The following is a 21,909-nucleotide window of genomic DNA, read 5'->3' on the forward strand; positions in this document are numbered from 1 at the left end:
TAGATGAAGCTGTGAAAATGCTTCGTTGTACTTTATGGGTCCATAATTAATTTTAAAACAACCTACACTATGTGAATTTATGCAGTTGAATATTAAAAGACAATACGGAAACATTAATTTTTATGCTTGAGCAGATATAAATAAAAAGTTGAAATCAATGTTATTGCATGGATACCCAACTCAAAAGTAAGTCTGGCTAATTTTCTGGCCTTCGTATCTCTAAGCGAACTCAATGTTTCAAAAATCGAGAATTCAATACAATTTTTTAAATTATTGATATGGCGAAAAACCGCACTAAATTTTCGCATCTCTACAGTAAAATCGGCAATTTTAACACTTATTTCTATGGGGATCATCCTGTGGCGCTGCGATCGTCACGAGAAAGCGCGCGCGTCCGTGGAGAAAGAAAAGAATTTATTGCTTCTTCTTCCGGCGCTCGACAAGGTTGTAACACCTCTGTGTGAATAAATTTCTCTTTATATATTTTGTCGTTTTGTGAACAACAGTTTGGTGACCCGGCATCCAACGATAACGATGTCCAATCCATCGGAGCAACCAACGATGCCCAATTCATCAGAGCAACCACCTGCAATGTTCCGAGTCGCTGTCAAAGCCCCACCGTTTTGGGCCAAACAACCTCATCTATGGTTCAAGCAATTGGATTCTCAGTTCCTGGCGAGTGGAATTACCTCCGATGCCACTAAATACCACACAGCCGTTGCAGCCATGGATACGAGTGTTTTGGCACATGTGAGTGACCTCATCATGAATCCACCGGCGACAAACATGTACGACGCACTAAAAAGACGCCTCCAAGCTGAATTTGCTGAACCAGATGAGCGACGCTTACAACGTTTGATGTATGAAGTCGAGCTGGGCGATCGTCGACCTTCGGCGTTACTCCGAGAAATGCGGGATCTGTCCAGTGGCCGTCTCAGCGATGAAATACTTCGAAGTCTATGGATACAACGGTTACCATATCAAGTTCAAGCAATCCTCTCCACAAGTTCAGAAACGTTGGAAAAGTTATCGGAGATGGCAGACAAGATCATCAGCGTCAGCGGCAAAGCAGAAGTACAGAATATTTCACCAAATCTCGATCACCCACAACAACTTGACGTGCAGCAGCTGACTGAAAAAATAGAGACATTGACATTGCAAGTTGACGCGCTACGTCGATCTCGAGAACAACGTGGAAACCCTCAACGTCCTCCCAATCGAAACCGCCACGAAGGTGCAAAATCCATGAGGTTTCGAAACGATCTCTGCTGGTATCACAGTGAATTCGGACCCAACGCCCGTAAGTGTGTGCAACCATGTAGTTTCTATTCGGGAAACGACCAAACCGACAACTAATGGCGACGAGGGAGTCGGTTTCATTCAGCAGTCGCCTTTTCATCGCAGACCCACTAAGCAAGCTTTCGTTTCTCATCGACACTGGTGCGGATATTTCCGTAATACCCCCTTCGGCAGCTGATAGAAATAAACCACAGTCACTACTCACGCTTACCGCGGCAAACGGTTCTACAATAAAAACATACGGAAAGAAAATGATAAAACTAAGTCTCGGATTAGCAAAAACTTTTTCATGGGTGTTTACCATTGCTGATGTATCCCGACCAATAATCGGCGCCGATTTTCTGAAAAGATTCCGACTCACGGTGGATTTGGGAAACCGAGTTTTGGTCAACAACGGGGGTGAACGGTCTACAACCGGAACAACTGTTTCTCCAACTGTTTCCCCTGCAGTAACTGTGACATGTGGACATGAGATTTTCCACAATCTATTACAAGAATATAAAGAGCTCATGGAAGAAACATCAAGTCCAGTGCAAGCAACACACGAAACGGTGCATCACATCGAAACTACAGGAGTACCGGTTTACGCGAGAGCCCGTCGATTAGGCCCGGAGATGCTGCGAGCTGCCAAAGCTGAGTTCGATAAAATGATTACCATGGGTATATGTCGCCCTTCAAATAGTCAGTGGTCCAGTCCCCTCCACATGGTGAAAAAATCCGACGGTTCGTGGAGATGCTGTGGCGATTATAGAGCTCTCAACGCGAAGACGGTTCCTGACAGATATAGCATTCGGAATATTATGGATTTCACTATGGATCTGCACGGTAAATGCATCTTCTCTACCATAGACTTGAAACGCGCTTATCATCAAATACAATTGTCTGCTTCCGATGTACCAAAAACTGCTATTGTCACCCCTTTCGGACTCTTTGAATTTAACGTCCTCAGTTTCGGGTTGCGAAACGCTGCGCAAACGTTTCAGCGCTATATAGACGAAATATTGCGAGGACTTCCATTCTGTTTCCCTTATCTAGACGACGTGTTAATTGCATCTTTAAACCTTGAAGAGCACGTCGGTCATGTGCGTGAGGTCTTGAAACGTCTGTGTACACACGGATTAAAAATAAATATCGACAAATGCGTGTTCGCATGCAGCTCAATCAAGTTTCTAGGACATTTAGTCAACTCTCAGGGCATTAAACCGCTACCAGCCAAAGTCGATACCATTGACTCTTACCCAAGACCCAAAAACAAGGCAGAACTTCGCCGATTTGTCGGTATGGTTAATTTTTACCGTCGCTTTTTACCGAAAGCGGCTGCGATACAATTGCCACTGCATCTAGTACTTCGAAATTGTACACGTCATGACAAAACACTTATTACCTGGACACCAGAGCTCATTAAAGCTTTCGATGACACAAAACTCGCTGTTAGAGAAGCAGTTCTTTTGACACATCCGAGGCCCTATTCCCCAATGGCACTCGTGACAGATGCCAGCAACATAGCTGTCGGCTCAGTGGTACAACAACGAGTCAATGATAGCTGGCAGCCGCTCGGGTTTTTTTCCCGCAAACTGAGTGATACTGAAAAGCGATACAGTGCTTATGACCGCGAACTTTTGGCAATTTTCGCATCGATCATTCACTTCCGATATTTACTGGAAGGTAAACCTTTCACGGTTTTCACAGATCATAGGCCGTTAGTGTTCGTTTTCAATCAGAAAGCCGACAAGCTTTCTCCTCGACAAATTAATCAATTAAATCTAATTTCTCAGTTTACAACTGATATTCGTTATATCGAGGGAAAAAGCAATGTGGTAGCGGATGCTCTCTCGCGAGCAGGAGTTGACCTACTTTTTCCTTCTTCCATGAATTACGACCTCATCGCTGAAGCACAGAAGAATGACCTTGAACTGAAGCAGTTGCTTGACGGAAATATACCATCTTCACTCGCTCTTCAACAGCTCTCTTCCCCATCTGGAAAAACACAACTTTTTTTCGATACCTCGACATCTAAACCACGGCCTTATATCCCTAAACAATACCGTTGGGAAGTGTTCAAAATTATTCATCAACCTGCGCATCCGGGTGTTAAATCCACTGTTAAAATGATCATCGACAGATATGTATGGCCGAACATGAAGAAAGACATCCGAAATTGGGCTCAAGCGTGCATCGCCTGTCAGAGGTCAAAAATTCATCGTCATACCAGCCCTCATATTGGACAGTTCGTATCTCCATCTCGACGATTTAGTCACGTGCACATCGACATAGTGGGCCCGCTTCCATTATCGGAAGGTTATCGCTACTGCCTCACTTGCGTAGATCGCTTTTCAAGATGGCCCGAAGCCATTCCTATAGCAGATATTACTGCTGAGACTGTTGCTAAGGCTTTCATACATACTTGGGTTGCACGGTTTGGAGTACCAGAAGTGATCGTTACTGATCAAGGTCGACAATTTCAGAGTGATCTATTCCGATCTCTCGGCAAACTACTGGGGATCAAACAAAATCGTACCACTCCATACCATCCGGAAGCGAATGGTGCCGTTGAAAGGTGGCATCGCGTCCTTAAAGCAGCGATCAAGTGCCATTCATCAACAGATTGGGTGGCAGTATTGCCAATCGTCCTTCTAGGACTAAGAGCGGCATACAAGCCGGAACTGGAATGCTCCACATCTGAACTGGTATATGGTGAACCTATCAAACTTCCTGGCGAGTTCTTCTCAGCTTCCACCACAGACGTCAATGAGAAACAGTTGCTCACTGAATTACGACAACACTTTTTGAAAATTCGACCTGTCCCAGCGTCTCACCATAATAAATCCAAAACATTCATCCATAAAGAACTTGATCATTCCACTCATGTTTTCCTTCGCAATGACGCTGTCAAGAAGCCATTGCAGTGCCCATATGATGGCCCCTATGAAGTGGTCGCAAGGCGCAATAACACTATCACCATCAAATGCAAAGGAAGAAACGTATGTGTGAACATTGCACGAGTGAAACCAGCGCACATTGCCACTAACAGTGACAGTACAAACAGTGAACCCATTGTGACCCGTTACGGCAGAGTAAGTCGTCCCCCGAATCGTCTCATTGTATAAGTGCATTCATAATCCCGTCCTTATATGTGTATATATATTTTTTTCTTTCTTTTGTTGTCAATAATTAGTTCGTGCGATCCGCACTGGAGGGGGGGTACTGTGGCGCTGCGATCGTCACGAGAAAGCGCGCGCGTCCGTGGAGAAAGAAAAGAATTTATTGCTTCTTCTTCCGGCGCTCGACAAGGTTGTAACACCTCTGTGTGAATAAATTTCTCTTTATATATTTTGTCGTTTTGTGAACAACAATCCTTTGCCTATCCTCAAAGTGATGCTGATAATGATTCTGACGTCTATTTAAAAAAGCCTCATTAGTGGGAGGATTGAAAAACTGGCAAACCATTACAAAGGCATAAACTATTATACATATACTGACAGCATTAAAGAAGTGGCAGACCATTGTAAAGGCATTTACACGTCTGAAACGCTAGGGAACCACGGTAGCAGGGACGTCATTTCAACTTTTTCCAGGGGTGGCAAAGCACATGTACTCAATGTATGTATATATATATTTGTATACAAATATAAAATCTTTATATTTGTATATATATAAATATAATAGGTATATATACAAATATACCTTTTAGCAACGTATAAACAAACGAAGCATATTATGTGGTATAAGGCCACAGAGTTAGTAAAAATGTCCATACTGGAAAAATAGATTCGTTACAACATTTAAATATTTTTATATGGGCATCCTTTTTCCAGTCCCCTCGTTGGTTAGTTTACCTGTTGTAGCCTTAGTATTTATATAACTAAAATATTTTTATGCATTTGTAAGTAGATTAATTTTTCTTATCAGCTATTGCATTGTCATTATCGCTAGAAAATTTTATACTAATTTTTTTTCAAGTATAAATTCACAGACTAAATTTTGTTGTCTTGTTCGTTTTGTATCACCTATTTAATATTAGTAGCATCACATAAAATGCTATCTATTCAAAGACTCTTCCATACCTGCATTTTGTGACGAGCAGTTGCCATTCATTCCTCTTCAGAATTTTACCTCGTCAATTTGAGCAGAGGTTTAAATATTAATCTGTCATGTTTTAATCATTATGATAATCATTTTAATAATCATTATGTTTCAAGCAAGAAATTCAGCATAAAAAACTTATGAGTTCATGAAAAAAAATTCCGTCGTGATTAATGAAGCTCTATATGTTACACTGATAAACTTGTTTTCATAATCCGGAGTTTTCTGTTTTAAACTATGGTATGGTAGCGTTAGAACAAAAAAATCAAAGTCAATTGTTCCACACGGACCAGTGAATATAAGAGGCGCCCGAGCGGCGTGGTGGGAAGATGCTCGTCTACCACTGTGAAGGTTGCTGTTACGATCCCGGGTTCGAATCCAAGGGAGCATATAATTAAGATATTTTCATATTTTTATTTTAATAATATTGCCCTATTTTATTGATCACCGTGTAATCCGATCAAAACGGCAGCATAAACCAACGATTACTCAGTAAACATTATGCACTGTATGCAAATTCTCTAAAAAAAATTTTACTAAATTGCTACATTTTTTGGCGAAAAGTGTTGATTTTTTAGGAAAACGATTTTTCGAACAGATGTCGCTTGGTTAACGCTTTACAAATCTGGCGATAAATTTGCTAATATGGTGGGGCTTATATAACACGTAATCCAAAGCGTAATACAAATCACTCTACACGAAGGGGGAAAAGCGCCAATCGTGAAAAAAAAGTAACTGATCTTGGCTTCTAACGGGATTGAATATTTCAGTTCAATTTCAAAAAGCCTAAAACCCTCTGCTGAAGAATTTTACTTTCGTTGGTTGTTTGGCGCATAATTGACCTACAGAAATTCAAAGCGTTATAACTCATTAAATATTCGTGTGATCCCAAAACGGAAAACACTTTTCGATATTAGTTTTTCACAGGGAATCACATGTTTGATTATTGTGGGATCTATAGTTACCACCTTGTATATACTAAATGGCTTGCTAAGATTCAGGCTGCAACACTAATTAAGAAATAATGAAACAAACTATATTCATAAATGCAAATGTCTTTATTTTTATTTTTTAGCATATTCAGCAAAAAATAATTTTCAGGTGTCGGGCAGCTAAGACAGACAAACAAAAACTCTGGAATATGTGCTGTCTATGCACCCTCAGGAATAACAGTTATAAGGGCGAAAGGAACCACCCATACTTTTGTCAGACAGAAAAGATAAAAAGTTTATTAGATGGACCCCCTAAAAAAAAAGGATTGAGAATCAGCTGAGATATTCACAACTCTAACCGATATTCTAGTACAATGCTATTTTTAGACAAAAATGCAATAAAATTTCAATTTAATTTATGAGAGCATAAGACATTTTGGTGGCATGAAAATGCCGGAAAAATGTTGCCTCGACAAATGGATGCGAAAGAATAGAGGCACCAGATGGTATATGTACTGTATGTAAACACGCAGCATATCAAAATCAGTTTCACTAGTAAATCTTTGAATTTCGGCAGACGCGGTTTTCTAAATATTTTTTACAGCAAATAAACGATTACCATTCCACATTTAAATGGCTGAGACATCATAAAACGACTGAGGATCGGTGATTCGATCTTTTAATCAGTGATGTCGGACCAGCGGACCACCAATATTTTGAACGTTGTATGGTATGGCATGACAAAACTCTTTCATTAAAATGTGAAGGCAAAAAATCTCAGGAGTAATAAATAACAATAATAACACCACGGAGAATGAAAATACTATAATGCAGTGTTTAAGACTTTTATATGCCTTGGGTCACGCATGAAATTTTTGACCACGGTACTCAAATTTCCAAATTTTTCTGCCAAAACGGGGGTCGTCTTTGTACTACAGTTGCTGCCTTTGTTAGTTGCTCATGGGTGCAAATAGTTGAACAGCTTCAATTAGAAGCGAGATGAAGACCACTGTTATGATGCAATGAAAATTTGATATTTCACTGGATTCAGTACCATAAATATTTACAATGTAATACGTGACACAACACACAACAAGCAAAAATACTGCGAAAAATTGACCCGGAAACTTTTTGTACGGACGGTTTACTGAAAGCATAATAAGAAAATTCAATAAATAATTTTATTTGATGCATCACAGCTCAGAAAATCTAAGTTTTACCGTATTTCTTCTAGATATAGATATACTTCTCAGTTTTTCATAATTAAATAGAAGATGGTTACTTGATGAAGAGAGACTTCATTTTTTTGAATATGTTTACACTGGATGAACGCAGGTGTCGGGGTAATATAATCGAAGTGTTCAAAATTTTCAACGAAGTGGATAGGATGGACCATGAATTATTAATACGCCGTTAATAAACTGCTTTTACAAGAGGACACCAGTATCGATTGGGGACAATTCTAGGTTATGGTGTCGCAGGAAAGTTTTCTCTGATACGGTTGTTGATAAATGGAATAGCTTGTCCTCGGGGGTTGTGAATTCTAACACAATGGGCGTGTTTAAAAAGAAATACGATAAATATATTTGGGTAAATCAAGAAGCTATCCATACTTAGAATAAGGCAACCATAAATATATTTTATGGGCATTGTATAATATTTTATCATGTATATATTGTTTACAATTTTTGTGATTGCATTTTTAATTGGGTTACTGTATTTTAGAAATATATGACACCTCCATATTTGTTATGGGCATCTTTTTCCTCAGCCACCTCGTTGGGCATTTTGCCTGTTGTGGCCTTGTATTTGTATTTTTCTCCCACTGTCGGCTTATTAATAAAACTGGAAGATCATAAATGTAAGGTAAACTTCGAAAGAAGACAAAAGAACTGTGAAAGTAATATATATAGAGGGTGATTCACTACCGAATGGAGTAGAGTATTATTCTGGGAGGAGTAGGTGACGTAAATGGAAATCAAAATTACACAGGAATGCAGGGTCGCAAATGCTTTCCTGATGAAGTAGCACTTACCAGAAATGAAAGGACACCACGTACGTGAATATGCTTTTTAATAATAAATGTACGCCAAAAAAACCAACAGAGGTAAAAGAAGGTGTTTTAAATGTCGACCACGACTCTCTCTCTCTCTCTCTCTCTCTCTTGTTGTAGGCCTCAAATCTCCAGCGCATAGAATTCTGAACATTCGTATACCGCTGTTTGGATATGCCTCCACTCGCAGCCCCAGAAGAAGTAATCAAAGCATGGTAGATCCGATGATTGAGTTATCCAATGAACGAAACACCCGGTACTCGCACGGCCATGCAATACCTTTTACCACGTTAGGAAAGCATTTCTGACCCCGCATCTCAATATGGTTCCGATTCGTCTTTGTGAGTCACCTACTACTCCCACAAATTTATGTACATGCTGTAGCATACCAGATTGAGAAAATAAAAGTTATAAAATCGGTGGCTAAATATTTGAGAGAAAAAAATCGAAGTCTGGAAAACTTTCAATCACAGTGTTATTTTTAATTTTTATTATCCTATGAAATTTATTATTATCCAATAATAAAGGTCTTAGAAGCGTGTATTGGAATATCTCACCAAAGCGTTCTATGTGCCCCAGTAGTTACCTAATCTCCACAACAATCAATATCTCATGCAATTATTAATTAAACGTGTCATTAATCGTGGAGCGATAATCCGTCATTTCCACCAAAATGGGAATTTAATTCTCGAATGTTTTTTTTTCGTCTTACCTTATTATGAACTTTAGGATTCCCTAATATTCGTGGTATCGTACTTTTTTTATTATATCGTCAGCTAAATATTTGCTTGGAATCAGCTGAAAAATTTAATTCCAATCCGATCAGTCCATTTCAGCGAATACATTGACGTGGTACTTACGATGAACTGATATTATGGTAAGCTAATTCGATTTTTTTTTTTTAATTGATCATCCTTCAGTGTGTTTCCTTAGCAGTGTTTCTCAAAGTGTGCGTCACGGCTCCTAGGGACGTCGCGACTAGCCTACATTGATATGTGGGCTTATTTATGCTTTAAAGTCGTTATTTTATAAGTGAAGATATCTACTAAACTGTTCTGACGGAGCAGCAGACAAACCATGAATTGGGCAAGAGAGCCGCGGGTGACAAAAGTTTGAGAACCACTGCTTTAGAGTTTAACATTAAACATTCATTGAAAGTATTCCATTCCTCTGAAAATTAAAGAAGACAAATCGTCTATATTTTTTTTTTCAGCGATCAGGTAACAATCGAATTGCTATACGTCCCGTTAACCCTTTTCCTAATTTTGTTAATGCTACATTCGCGCGCACGATACTGCAGTGGATTTAAATCTTTTCATGCATGGGGCCGTATCAAAGTATTGCCCACCCGGGCGTAGCCAGAGGACAGCAAGTGCAAAGTCTACCCCCACCCCATAATAACGAAAAGTGCTACTATTATTTTCGACGGTAATTATTTTGTACGTTTTAGCTGCGAACGATGGCCCCGGCTAGAAGCGACAGATTTCTGATCTCATTCGATAATATACAGGGTGGGCAAAACCCAGGTGGGATTCTACTAAAAGTTCATGGCACGACTGCAATCTGTATGGGTACAGATCAAGCATCCCATGAAGAATATTGTGTACCAAGGATGATGGTAAGCCCAAGCGTCTGGCAGCTTCATGAGCACTGCTGGTCTCTGCAGCTGAATGCGGACGCTAGCGTTTCCATTTCGGCTGCAACATGCGGCGAACGTGCCTTCTTTAAACATGGTCGTCCGGCTTACACGATCCTCCAGCTCTCCAATTTCCTCAAACCGCTGAACAAGCTTTATGAGGCCTGTCGCTATTAACGCTAGAACCGCGGAGTGGGTCAATTTGACCCAAATCAAACTTCGTTTCCATTCATCTCAAAAACTTGAATAAAGGTCTTTCAAGGTCAAAGCCAATTCGTTGTCAGAACAGATTATTTTTTTTTTCAATGGGGGAATGGCAAGTAGAGCTAAATATTTTTTTTCCTTTGTAAACATGAATACCTGGAATTCTGACGGGACTCGATAAGATTTTGGGAGTGCAAAAGTTTAACTCTAGAAAAAACATGTAGTTGAAATTTCTGAAGGCAAACGATGTCACAGAAAAATAATAAAATTCTGGCTTGCACCAAATACGTTTTGAATGGATTTCCAAATTTTGAGAAGTATCACGTCCAACGAATCTGTCTCTTTCAGAACACATAGTTATGCAACTGATCAAGCCATTTGAGAACAAGGGCAGAAATGCCTCAACCGACACTTTTTTTCACTACACTGAAGCTGGTTCAAATGCTAAAAGCCAAGAAATACGAGCTTAGTAGAGACGATGAGACGAAATCGGAGAGCAATATTATCTGACGCAATAAAGATAGTGAAGCAACAGTTGTATGACACAATGATGCCACAATGGCAATTTATCAAGGAAAGAACGATATAAGCTTTTCATTATTCTGCACGCTTCATCTGGCAGTCGATATTGGAAGTAGTAGCCTTAAAAAGCTTTCACACACACAGAAACTATTTCACACTACAGTTCAAAAGTGTAACGATCGTTGTTGTAGCGATCAAATGACCAGAAAATGTTTGGTGAAGATGGCATCACAGACGTTTTTTACAACATCCTGGATCTCACTATAAAAAAATTCCTGTATTTTGTATAGAGCAGTACAGCAGTACAGTAGTTTTGTATAGGCCAGAACTATTTTTCGAAAGCAGTTCCTCTAAAATCTTATTGAAGAGCTGCGGTCATCATACTCGTTGCTCTTGCGCAAAAGGAAACGTGCGTGCACTTTTGATCATGTAACTGTGCGTTAGCGATCAAAATAATAATAATAAGAGTAATATAAATAAAAATAAACGAGTTTGATGTCAGGTAACATAAAAATATGTGGAAACAAAACTGTTAATTTTTGCATGGGCTGTGCAACTTCAACATGCGATTAATGTGCAAGAATAATGAAAAAAAAATTTGCTCAGCTCATCATAAATTCCACTTATCAGCAAGAAATCAATACTTATTTGACAGAATCATATTATAGACTTTCTCATACTTAAGTTGACGTGCTTATTTTACATCTTTGTCATATTATGGGATAAGTGAAAAATGTTTTTGGATGGAATAGAGTAAATAATGCATACTAAATCTTATTTTTACTGAATTACATCATTTTTTTAGGTAATTTCGAAACTCATTTTATATTCATAAACAAATATAATTTTCCATTAAGAATATGCAATTGAACAACATTGAATAAGAGTAGGGGGGAAAACCCCAGAAATCAAAAATAAATCCCCGTTTTCGCTGTGAAACACCGTTTTTTCACAGTGTGGGTCAATTTGACCCAGTCCGCGGTTCTAGGTATACCGAAAGTGCCGCGGTTCTAGTGTTAAAGGCCCTTTTCCAGTCCTCACAATCTTCTGCACTCGGAATTTACGCAAGGTAATGGCCAGGGCCGCAACTATATACTTTGACATCCGGGGCAAGCCAGCATTTTGGCGCCCCTTGTAATGTTGAAGAAACAGTTAAAGGGTGAATTCGGCGCCCGGGGCATCAGATTCGCCTGCTTCCTCTAGTTGCGGCCCTGGCAATAGTAGCTGATTCCTGGTTCATGTAAACAACTTCACCAACAAAGCTTTATCCTACGCACTCAGCATCCTTGTTCACATACACGGTTTACAACGGTGAACTGATTGTGGATTAGGAGTGCAAGTTCTTATAACCGTCTCATTTGCATATTTCCACCGACGTCTCTCGTACCAGCACCATCTATCGGCTGTTTTTAAGTTTTTTTCCTATCTTAAAAAATTCCCGTGACCTAGCGATGCTAACAATACAAAACAATGCAAATGCAACGCCACAACAGGCAAAATGTCCAACGAGGTGGCTGAGAATGGCCCTGCAAACCGTTTTTTATTTCGGTTATTTTTCCGGTTTTCAAAGTTTCTACGGACTTTTTGACCACCCTGTATATGCATATATAAAGTAACTCTTGGACTACCAGCTTCAATCAAGTAATTGAATACACATGGGGTAAATATCTAAATGTCACTGTCTGCTTCACGCACTATGTTTTTTTTAGTTATAAACTTTTAAATTGCACCTTTTTAGAGAAGGTACAGTACGGCAGGGCTGGCACCCTGGTTTGAAGAAATTTATTCACGTAAGTAAAGTATCGTTTACCTTGTGTTTATGTGAGCACTTGACACGCCTTCGGTTCCTTCAAATCCATCTCATTTTGGGACAAAAAAACAAATTCTTTCGAGTTTCAAAAAATTCAGTATTCCGTGAACTTTTAGTATTTGAAAATTATAAATAAAGCAGAAACTGTTTCGATGAGAGTGTACAGTTCACTGATTGAGTGAAATTTAAGCTTTAGAACTTTCACTCAAAAAATGTATAAAATGCTGAAGTAAATGTTACCACTACGGGAATACTTTTCTGAAAGAAAAGCATCGCTGATATAACACAAGTTTGCATATTGTTTTTTTTTATACGTGACTATTAAATAATGTTATAGAGAATTATGTAGAGAACTGAATTGTGTGCGTGCGTGCGCGTGTGTGATTGAATCGTTGAGAGATAGCTGGCACACACTCACGGATTCTTACAACTGACTGTTTACTAACAGAAATTCTTATAATGAATGACTTTTTGACTAAAAAGAAGTACAAAAAAAGACAGAGGGGCAGTCAAAAATCACTGAATTTTTTGACTGAAAATAATCTTGTATGCACTTTATTTATAGTTAGTTTCATTTATACAGATATCCTGTGTGCGTCCGTTTCCCTAATACAGTACAGTATGTACGTCTAGTTTATTTATAAATATTATTTTATTTGACAATAACAATACAAGTACAATCTGATACAAAAGACAAAACCAGAAATACTAGTACAAAAAGACAAAAACAGAAACAAATAACATAATGAATACATAGATTAGGAACATTCACTCTGTGACCCCAAGGGACTAAGGTGTCCTTCCAGTAGGTCTACAAAAATAATCTAAATAGTTTATTTCTAAATATTCTCAGTCAATTATTAAATATGATTTCATTATATATAATAATTTATCTTTGCGAATTTCTTCATATCCGGTAGTTTGACAATATTTTACTAATAAGGTATTCGTAAAAACTAGCACTGTTTTACTTTGATAAATATTTCTTCTTCCCACTCTGAAATCAGAATTTTTAACAAGTCGAACTCGCGATAACTAGTTTTTCGTCGGCCGCCTCAATCGACTTACCGAGATTCCACTTGCTATTTTAAAGATAAATCTTTTCTTTGAATATATGTTGCATTCTTAAGTATTCATAAATGACAGTTGAATACACATGTAAATGATAACGACTCCAACCCATTCATGATATTCCGGCTTTCATTCTTCAGGGAATTCGTGTATTTCGTGCCTCTACTGAACTTTTTTGATCCCGCAGAAAAAAAACGACAAAGAATGGCAACAACGTGAACGTAAGAGTATATGAAGATTTGTATTATATGAATATTGTGAAGAGGTATGTTTATATATAAGAAATAGCGCGCGTTATCAGTGAGCAAGCATAGGATTTCAGGGTAATTTTTTTTTTTGACTATGGAAATAGACGTTCTTCTCTTCACACACCTCATTCTTGTTTAGCATTTCCTATGTTTTATTTCGAGCTGCTTGTTATTCAAAACGGAAAGCACAATTTCCAATGCAATGTTCTACATTCTCACGTTTTCATGCCCCCTTTTTTTCCTTTCTCACTGGTGGTCCGTGACTTTGTTTTCTATATTTGTCGAAATCCCTTACGAGATAGCCATAAGAAGGGAGAAAAAATATGAAGAACATCCCACACAAACGAAAGTTAACTTCGAGGAAAGAATACATAATACGCAGAGACAGAGAACATTTTTACCGCGTTCGGTACGAGTTTGTTGTTTCTTCGGTACGTTTTCCGTATTTATGCTCAACAGAAACAGCCAAATCACAGGAAAACAAATACAAAATATAAACGTCTATTTCGATTTGAACAAAATTGCGGTTTTGATTCTTGTTTACGAGAAATATTTCTCGTTCCTGAAGAGAGAATTTTCCGCTGTGGAAAAGAAAAAAAATCTCCGGCACTTTCATTTGTATGTGAGGGAAAAAACCTCTAATACAGGGGATTCCCTCAAGAAATGCTACGGAAAATTATTCATACATATAATATTTGAGTTGCAGGATAAAAAATATCTGTTTTATTTATTCATTTTTTCATACAAAAACGATAGAAAATGCTAACGTGGCTAGAAATTTTTGCTCTCTAATGAGAGATTTTGGTGGCAAAAAAAAAAATGTTCGATTTCATTTTAAAATTCATTTTACCGTAACGAAAGGTAGGTCTGAGAGGAAAAAAGTACGTCATACGGATTCCCATGTCATTTATTTATTAGAATATTATTTATTAAATTTACATATTTAATGGTGAACTAATATATTTAGAGATGTTTAAGTACGTAAAAAATGTAATAATTTTTCATTCAATAACTTTTTACAATTCATGATCGTTTTTCTTATTATTTTAATTCCCGGTTCATATATATATATATATATATATATATATATATGTATATGGCAAGAATTATAAAAGAGCAACTGACAGAAACCAGATTTATTTGAAAAACTTCAAAAGTCAGAGTACAGCGCCAAAAAGGCAACTTTATACACATACTCGAAATTATAAAATGAGGAGACGTAAGAAAAAAATAAATTAGAAGAGATTGAAAAATTGGAAAAATATGGGTCAATGAGGAGGTCGTTCACAAGGGGGAACCCCCCACATTGCTCCAAACTGCAAAAATGTTTCAGTTCCCCCGACATTTTTGCAATGAACAAGCTTTGGAAGTCAATAAGCAAATATGAGAAAATACAAAATTTACAAAAAAGATATGAAAAGTCGCATGAGTATTTTTCAATATCCAATTTTTCAATCTCTTCCAATTTATTTTTTTTCTTACGTCTCCTCATTTTATCTCTAATTATATATATTTTGTATATATATATATATTAACACTAGAACCGCGGAGTGGGTCAATTTGACCCAAATCAAACTTCGTTTTCATTTATCTCAAAAACTTACACGCAGATGTTAAAAAAATTTCGTGACTTTTCATGATATCATATGGATATTAATTCACGAAAATTTTATCATCTTCACATTTCGTGTTTCAGAGCTATAAGCACTTATACCTAGAACCGCGGTTTGGGTCATTTTGACCCAACGTACTATTCTATAGGAAAAAAGGGGTGTAGAATTTTCTTGGAAGTGGTTACCCTTTCGAAATTTTTTTGTAAATGAAGATAGTGAAGGGGATAAAGGTCTTTCAAGGTCAAGGCCAATTCGTTGTCAGAGCAGATTATTTTTTTTCAATGGGGTAATGGCAAGTAGAGCTAAATAATTTTTCCCTTGTAAACTTGAATACCTGGAATTCTGACGGGACTCAATGAAGATTTTGGGGGAGTAAAAGTTTAACTCTATTTATCCAGAGTTAAACTTTTACTCCCCGTGTTAAGTGAAACTTAACAACGTGTAGTTGACATTTCTGTAGGCAAACGATGTCACAGAAAAAGAGTAAACTTCTGGTTTGCACCAAATATGTTCTGAACGGATTTCGAAACCTTGGGAAGTATCAGCGTCCAACAAATCTCTCTCTTTCAGAGCACATAGTGATGCAACTGATCAAGCCATTTGAGAACAAGGGCAGAAATGCCTCAACCGACAACTCTTTTTACTACACTTAAGCTGGCTCAAATGCTAAAAGCCAAGAAATATGAGCTTAGTAGAGACGATGAGACGAAATCGAAGAGCAATATTATCTGACGCGATAAAGATAGTGAAACTACAGTTGTATGGAACAATGATGCCACAATGACAATTTATCAAGGAAAGAACGATATAAGTTTTTCATTACTCGGCATGCTTCATCTGGCAGTCGATATCGGCAGTAGTAGCCACAAAGAGCTTCCACACACACACACAGAAAATATTTCACACTACAATTCAACAAAGTGTAACGATCGTAGTTGTAGCGATCAAATGGCCAGAAAATATTCGGTGAATGTGGCATTATAGACGTTTTCTATAACATCCTGAATCTCACTATAAAAATATTCCTGTATTTTATATAGCGCAGTACAGAAGGCCAGAACTATTTTTCGAAAGCAGTTCCTCTAAAATCTTATTGAAGAGCTGCGGTCATCATACTCGTTGCTCTTGCGCAAAAGGAAACGTTCGTGCGCTCTTGATCGTGTAACTGTTGGTGAGCGATCAAAATAATAACAATAATAGTAATAAATAAAAATAAACGAGTCTGATATATGTCAGGTAACATAAAAATGTAGAAACAAAACTGTTAATTTTTGCATGGGTTGTGCAACTTCAACATGCGATCAATGTGCAAGAATATTGAAAAAAAAAATTGTTCCAAACTACTCATCATAAATTCCACTTATCAGTAAAAAATCAATACTTATTTGACAGACTCATATCATAGACTTTTTCATGCTCAATTGCACACTCTTATTTTACATCTTTCTCATATTATGGACTGAATAGAGTAAATAATGCATACTAAATCTTATTTTTACTGAATTGCATCATTGTTTTAGCTAATTTTGAAGCCCATTTTATATTCATAAACAAATATAATTTCCCATTATGAATACGCAATTAAACAGCGTTGAATAAGAGTAAGGAGAAACCCAGAAATTTAAAATAAATATCCTGTTTTCGCTATGAAATACTGTTTTTTCAAAGTTTGGGTCAATTTGACCCAGTCCGCGGTTCCAGGTACCGAAAGTGCCGTGGTTCTAGTGTTAATTACTTTTGCATTACAATAACTGCGTTTTATACATCATTACAACTTCAATAGTATTTTCAGTTTCCGCGAAATATATATTTTCATCAATTTTTCGAACAAGAAAACAAATTTTTTAGCCAGTATTTATTGCAGACTGTAACTTGATTTGAAACTTTTCAAAATTGCTTCATTTTTTAGCCTTAACTTTCATAAATTATAAACAGAAGCACTTATTCATAGCTGGTTTTTTTTTGTCAGTCCATTGAATTTAAAGTTTGCAATTTTCGAAAAATCAAAATAGCTTCCTCGGAATAAAAATGAAACGAAATTTTCGAGCTTAAGATATTTACGCTGATGGTGTACATACACATTCATTTTGAGAAAGGAAAACAGTTATTGAGAAATATTGAAGTGAGATAAACTTAAGGATATAAATTGACACAGTCAAATAACTTTTAAATATCACTTCTTTTAATAACAAATTTAAGTATTCATAAAATTAACACTGATAACTTACAAACATTTTCAAGACTTAATATCTACAACATTTGCAATATATTATTAATTTATAAAATTAATTTACTTAATATCTACAACTTATTATTTAAAAAAATATATATATATATATATATACAAGATTCATCGAAAGACTGGTTATTTGTGGAGATGAAGATTACAAGGAAGAAAATTCATCACCGCCCCCCGAACCCACTTGAACCCCGGTCTCTTGCTTGCCGGACGAATGCTCTACCATCTAAACTATGGAAGCAGATAGAATATTTCAACCTTGGAGCGTATATATATGTTGAAAGGTACCGTACATGGACGGCGTCAACAATCAACTAATAGCTCGTGAATGACAAAAGGCCAACCAGATGGCCATATACATATAGAAACGTCCTCTCCACTTGTCAATTGATTCATCGAAAGACTGGTTATTTGTGGAGATGAAGATTACATGGAAGAAAATTCATCACTGTGATGATGAGTATCCCATCCTACATCCTATATATCCCATTGAAAATTTTGAACACTTCGATCATATCTCCTCGACACCTGCGTTCATCCAATGTAAACATATTCAAAAAATGAAGTCTCTCTTCATAACTCAAGCCCCGTGTGCCAATAAGGACACGCGTAACTCTTCTCTGCACTCCTTCAACCACGTCTATGTCCCTCTGAAGGTATGGTCTCCAAAACCTTACAGCATACTCCAGTCCAGGACGAACTAAGCCTCGAAAAAGCGGAAGAATGACTTTAGGAGAACGTGAAGAGACCTTTTTGAAAATGAGACCAAGCATTCTATTCGCTTTTTTGACCACCGCTGAACAATGTTCAGAAAACCTAAGCCGCTCGTCAATGATAATTCCCAAATCGGTGACCCTAGTTGCATCCGGGATAGTGACACCATTCAACTCGTAAGAGAACCGTGGGTTGTTCGAACAAAAATGAGCGACCATGCACTTATCAACGCTAAACGTCATGCTCCATTCATTTGTCCATGCTGCAATCCAGTTTAATTTGATCTGAAGCAACTCCCTATCGCTTTGATTCCCGATTACCCCTATTAGCTTCACATCATCTGCGAATTTGCTAGTAATCCCATCGATACCCTGATCGAGTTTATCGATAGAAAGGGAAAAAGTATGGGGCCAAGGACATTTCCTTGAGGAACTCCACTTGTGACATCTATCCAACCAGAGAATTCCCCGTTAAATATCTCCTAAATTCTCCGTTGTATTTTATCCTACCATATATAGAAAAATGTACATTATGAAAATTAAATTTTTGTCGAAACTCACCAATACCAGTGCCATAGGCAGCTGTAATATACAGTGTAGTGAAAAAACATTGTTAAAGTTCTATTTTTTAAATGGAACTTTAATATATATACACTCGGAAGGTAATTACTTTATTACTCCCAAACGTTTCCCACCATTTTTGGCTCAATTACAGAATTCAATTTTACATGTCACATTGATTACATTAGGTGTCCTTTAGTCATTCAAATGAAGTGATATAATACATTATTAGTAAATAAGGGGATAAACGCTATCATATACAGGTTTTTCTGTAAGTCCTAATTCGGCGTTTATGCCATCAACGGTTGGTCTAGACCAGTGATTTCCAACGTGGACGTTAACGACCCCTTGGGGGAGATGGAATGTTCCAGAGGGGTGGTAGAACCTACGGGTATAACATAGGATCCTATGGTTTAAATTTCGTTTGGGGGCGATGGGGAGAAAATATTTCTCAAGAAGGGGGGCGATTGGACGAAAAAGTTGGTAAACTATTGTATCGAGGAATCGTTGTAATTTCAAAAGAAAATGCTCAAAATACGTTTTGGAGTTACTGTGTTCCAGTTTTGAGAGTGAAGACACAGTGTGTCAGAAAATAAAAAAATCTAAATTTTTATACGGTCCCCGTGCTTTCACTTCAAATTGTAAATGTATCTGTGTGTCTTCCTTGAGGCCAACAAAAAAAAACTTCAAGGTCTCTAATGAGCAGGATTTACTGAGATATTTGAATTCGGAAATCAGAGAAAAGTTGGAAAACAACAGCATGAATGAGGGAAATAAGCGATGTCCGTTAGTTTATGCTGTTATTTCCTAACCTTTCTCTGATTTTTGAATTCAAAAATATCTCCGCGAATATTGCACTTATAAACATAGAATTATTTTTGTCGGCCTCAGGAGAGACAGGGCAAGAACTTTTAAATCGAAAGTTAGAGAACCGGAGGACAGTATAAAAATTTAGATTTTTTTATTTTGTGACGTTCTTTCTTTCAAACCGAGCACAACTCAGCTCTATCGCCATCTAAGGGCGTATATTTTCACTCTCAAAACTGGTACAGATTGATTTTTGAACACATTTTGAGCAGTTTCTGAATTAAAACAATGCCTTAACGACGAACGGTCGGTTGAGGAGATAAACCTCGAATTAAGACTTACGGCTAAAAAATTTTCTCAATTCTAACACAATGTTCATTTTCCTGTACATTTTTTTTTTCCCTTCCAATTTTTCCTCTCTTGAGTGGGAAGGGTGCCATATATATACAGTGTAGTGCTGAGCTGAATAGAACTTGATTCGCCGGTCCCGCGGCACAATTTTTGATGGCCGTTCTACCGGTCTTAACAGTGGGCACAAGAAGTACTTGGCCTATTTTGTTGTGTAAAAGTGTGTGTGATGAATAGTGTGTGTAGCTGTATGTGTAAAAATTTAAGTCAAAATCGGGACTCTAAGCTCGTTTAACAGATTATTGCAGGCAAAATGCCATATCCACAACTGAGAGAGAATTATCATGAGTCACTATAATTATGCACTATAAATGGTCATGCTTTTACTCAGAGAAGGTAGGTGTCAGCGCCATTTGTTGAGCTGATTTGAGGGAAGAGGTGGTTTTTTTTATAGTTTCGTGAGGTGGTCTCGGTCCAGGCACATTTTATTCTTGCGTTGACACAGTTTTTCAACGCAGCCAGCACAGTCCATGTGCGTTTGTTATTCACTGTATCCACAGATATTGAGCGTTAGCGCGTTTGTCCATTTTCCCCCATGGGGAACGGTTCCTGTGCCTGCCTTTGTGTATGTTAGTTTCTTCGCTGGGAGGTTTCTATGCCGCCTCCCTAGCGGTACTCAGAAGATATTTGTTCTCTTTGAATTCTCAGAGCATATTTGTTCTTTTTCGCATTTCAGATCAGTGTCTTTCATTGACGCTGATTTTATTTCACTTCCTTTTCCTCACAATAAGGAGCCCGGCAATGATGCAATCTCCATTGACCAAGTGCAAGGCTCTACTTGATTGCGGTACTCAGTATCAGTAGGAATTTTGACTCCACAACGCTTAGGCCTTCACCAGGCGATGGCAAGTCTTCCTATATTTCATTTCCCAGTTGTTTGGATTGTTTTTCAACAGTCATTTCTCGGATGTTTTTGGCAGTTGGCACTTGAACATGCTCTGTGGTTTCCGTAGACACTTCCCCAAATGAGCCGGGAGCGAGATCCGGTGGACAGGGTCAGTATGGCCAGTTTGGGGACCAGTTTCCTCAGCATGAAGGGGGAGTATGTTTCTTCACCATGGTTTTTATATTAAATGCAGTTTAAAACGAAAAAATTGGAAGGAGGAATAAATGTATAATGAAACGTGTATTTACATTATTTACAATATATACAATTTGTACATTTACCACGGGCGAAAGAGAACATTCTGCGGCCGCCCATACCTGAGGATGACCGCTGGATTATAATCCACAATTTCAGATAGATGTCGATACTCTGAATTTCTTATGATTTCATATTGAGACTCTGCGAGTTTCCTAATGTGATCAAGATACGTATTCGTGCATAGATCCCTTCTCAGATCTGCGTTCCTCATGAACCAAGGGCCTCTTGTAAATTTTCGATAGCTTTTGTTTTCGAAGATTTGAAGTGTGTGAACATTTTTCTTTGTGGCGAAGGCCCAAACTGGGGCAGCATAGGTGATAATAGGCCTAATTACTGAGTTGTACAAGTACATTTTGTTTTTCAGTGAGAGGCCGCTCTTGGGAAAAAAGATTTTATTGAGCATGCCTAGGTTCTTCGTTGTTTTCATACGGACATGCTCAGTGTGTGCTTTAAAATTCAGTTTTCTGTCAAAGAATACCCCAAGATATTTGATCTGTATCTTCGGTGCAAGTCTGGCGTTTCCTAGGGCAATGAGGTGATTAGGTCCCATTGGTGGGTTGTGTCTC

The 21,909-nt window shown here is 37.7% G+C and overlaps 1 protein-coding gene across 1 annotated transcript; it reads left to right on the forward strand.

Moving 5' to 3' along the window:
- Positions 1-534: 534 nt before the first annotated feature.
- On the forward strand, positions 535-1,356 carry LOC149070455 (uncharacterized). The gene has a single exon (XM_089249327.1). It carries the CDS (start codon positions 535-537, stop codon positions 1,354-1,356), a length of 822 nt encoding a protein of 273 aa, XP_089105453.1.
- The last annotated feature ends 20,553 nt before the right edge of the window (positions 1,357-21,909 follow it).

This window comes from Pholcus phalangioides, unplaced genomic scaffold (assembly GCF_987345545.1).
Source record: "Pholcus phalangioides strain wild (caught in Gottingen) unplaced genomic scaffold, Ppha-v1.0 ptg000022l_1, whole genome shotgun sequence".
In the NCBI taxonomy this organism is placed as follows: domain Eukaryota; kingdom Metazoa; phylum Arthropoda; class Arachnida; order Araneae; family Pholcidae; genus Pholcus; species Pholcus phalangioides.